The 2463-nt window shown below is 51.2% G+C and overlaps 1 protein-coding gene across 1 annotated transcript; it reads left to right on the forward strand.

Annotated features, from left to right (window-relative positions):
- Positions 1-67: 67 nt before the first annotated feature.
- On the forward strand, positions 68-1596 carry LOC114923828 (asialoglycoprotein receptor 1-like; the record flags this gene model as incomplete). Its single annotated transcript, XM_029287163.1, has 4 exons — positions 68-110; positions 329-480; positions 602-708; positions 1327-1596. Coding segments are annotated over 4 exons (432 nt in total), but the record flags the coding sequence as incomplete, so codon positions are not given.
- Positions 1597-2463: the final 867 nt, after the last annotated feature.

The raw sequence follows: 2463 nt of genomic DNA on the forward strand, positions 1-2463 counted from the left end.
CCCTTCTCCACCTCCAGTGAAGTCCCACTACCAGGACCAGATCAACAAACTTCAAAAACTTCTGCAGCAGCTGAATTGCGAGTTGGAGGACACAAAACACAAGCGGACAGGTGACCCAGATGGGGGGGACAATGGGGTGGGGGGGACTGGGTGAACTTCCCAGCGCAGCGCCCTCCAGATCTCTGGATTGCACCGGGGGTCCTCGCCTTACGACCCCAAGGGGGGCCCAAATTCCCACTGCCGCCTACCGTATCCCTGTCCCCTGCCTCAGCTCTAAGGGTACCCCCCTCTTCTCCCCCCTCCCTCCTCCAACCCCCCCACCCCACAGGGCCGGTGAGGGGCTGCTGCCCCCGGGGTTGGCATCTCTTTCAGCAGAGCTGCTACTGGTTGTCCTCTGCGCATAAGAGCTGGACCGAAGCCAAGCAGGATTGCGAAGAGAAGGAAGGCCACCTGGTGGTCATCACCAGCTACCTAGAGGGGGTCGGTGTCTCCACTTCCCCACCCGTCGCAGGGAGGTGGGGGGCTAAGACCACCAGACCGGCAGAGGGCCGGGACCCTCGGTGTCCGGCTGATGCCTGCTCTGCCTTTTTCTCGCGCGTAGCAATTTGTGTTGCGGTTGACCAAACCGAACAGCGTTTGGATCGGGCTGAAGTTCGACGGCCGGACGTGGAAGTGGGTGGACGGGACCCCCTACACAGTGCGCAGGATGTGAGTCTCCCCACTTGCCCCTCTCCTGCCCCCCCCCCCGTGTTGGGCTTCTGCAACCAGGCCAGAGACGGAATCGAAGCCGGTCTCGCAATACGTTCACTGCTCAACAGGCGCGCCCTGTTGCACAACACTCCTGCGAGTCCTTCTTTCCATCAGTCAAGTCTTGATCTCCGAGTGGTGCTCTTTCTCCTGTTCATCTGCCCAGCTGATGCGGGCTTGTTTGCCAGAGATTGAACCGAGGCCAGTCATTATCTGAATTCTCACAATACGTTCACTGCTCAACAGGCCTTCCTAACATTACAGCTGTTATAACCCAGAGTTCACTAACCAGGTTTCCTCAACTCACCCAGATTGGCATCCCATGCAGCACAAACAAGCCAATTTGCACAATTCCCTCAGGCTACAAAACGCCGCCTCCCTTGTGACCCCCCCCCCCACTCCCATCACCCTAGTCAGGGGAAAAATTGGATGGCTGCTGCGGGTCGGGGGTTGGACTAGATGACCTCAGGGATCCTTCCAAATCTCGCCTGGCTTAGCTGCCTCTTCCACACAGACAGAAGGGGGGTCTTCCTCCCACTCCTGGGCTGACCCCACCCTCTTCTGCTTTGCCCCTTCCAGCGACTGGCGGCCCAACGAACCAGTGGCTTATGACGAATTCTGCACCATGATCTATCGTGACGGGCTGTGGAGCGAAATCTTCTGCCAGTCCCGCTTTAGGTGGATGTGCGAAATGCAGGCGCTGCAGTGAGTCCCAGGGGAGACGCCGCCAGCCGGACCCCCGTGAAGCAGCTGCCCCTCACTTCTTGGAGCCAATAAAACGAATCTGGGACAAAAATCTACGCAGAAATTGGCCTCTTCTCTGCATCCTGGACGAGTGGAAGGGAGGGCAGCTCCCATCGGTCAGCAGGCAGGCCTGAGCTGGGTGGGGGTGTGTGTCCATCCTGGGACCCCAGCGTGGCCTTCGCACAACACGCGGTGTTCTTCTGTCTTTGGGGATTTTGTGGCTTATCCTGTTTTATTGATTGATTAAGAAAATATATGTGGGCACCAAACTTACCGTTGGTGACTCTGGACGGCATCCATTCAGCCATCTATGTCTGTCTGTCTGTCTCTAGCTCTATCATATTTCTATTTCTATTTCTATTTCTATTATTTCTATTTCTATTATTTCTATTTCTATTTGTATTATTTGTATTATTTATATTATTTATATTTCTGTCTGTCTGCCCGCTATCTATCTATCTATCTATCTATCTATCTATCTATCTATCTATCTATCTATCTATCTATCTATCTATCTATCTATCTATCCATCCATCCATCCATTCATCCATCCATCCATCCATCTCATCTGTCATCTCTTTCTAGCTCTATCATGTTTGTCTATAATCTCTTTAGTTCTATTTTTCTTTCTCTATCATCTCTTTTATCATCCATCCAGTCCATCCGTCCATCCATTTTATCATCTATTCATTCTATCTACCTGTCAGTCTGTCTGTCTGTCTATATCTCTCATCTACCATTATCTATCACCTGTCTGTTGCTATCTATCTATCCATCCATTCTATCTACCTACCTACCTACCTGTCAGTCTGTCTATCTCTATCTCTATCAATCTATCTCTATCTCTCCCTCTCTATTTCTTCCTCTATTTATCACCTGTCTGTTGCTATCTATTCACCCATTCTATCTATCTATCTATCTATCTATCTATCTATCTATCTATCTATCTATCTATCTATCTATCTATCTATC

Source organism: Protobothrops mucrosquamatus, unplaced genomic scaffold (genome assembly GCF_001527695.2).
Source record: "Protobothrops mucrosquamatus isolate PMUCROS unplaced genomic scaffold, P.Mucros_1.0 scaffold20815, whole genome shotgun sequence".
Taxonomy (NCBI): Eukaryota; Metazoa; Chordata; class Lepidosauria; order Squamata; family Viperidae; genus Protobothrops; species Protobothrops mucrosquamatus.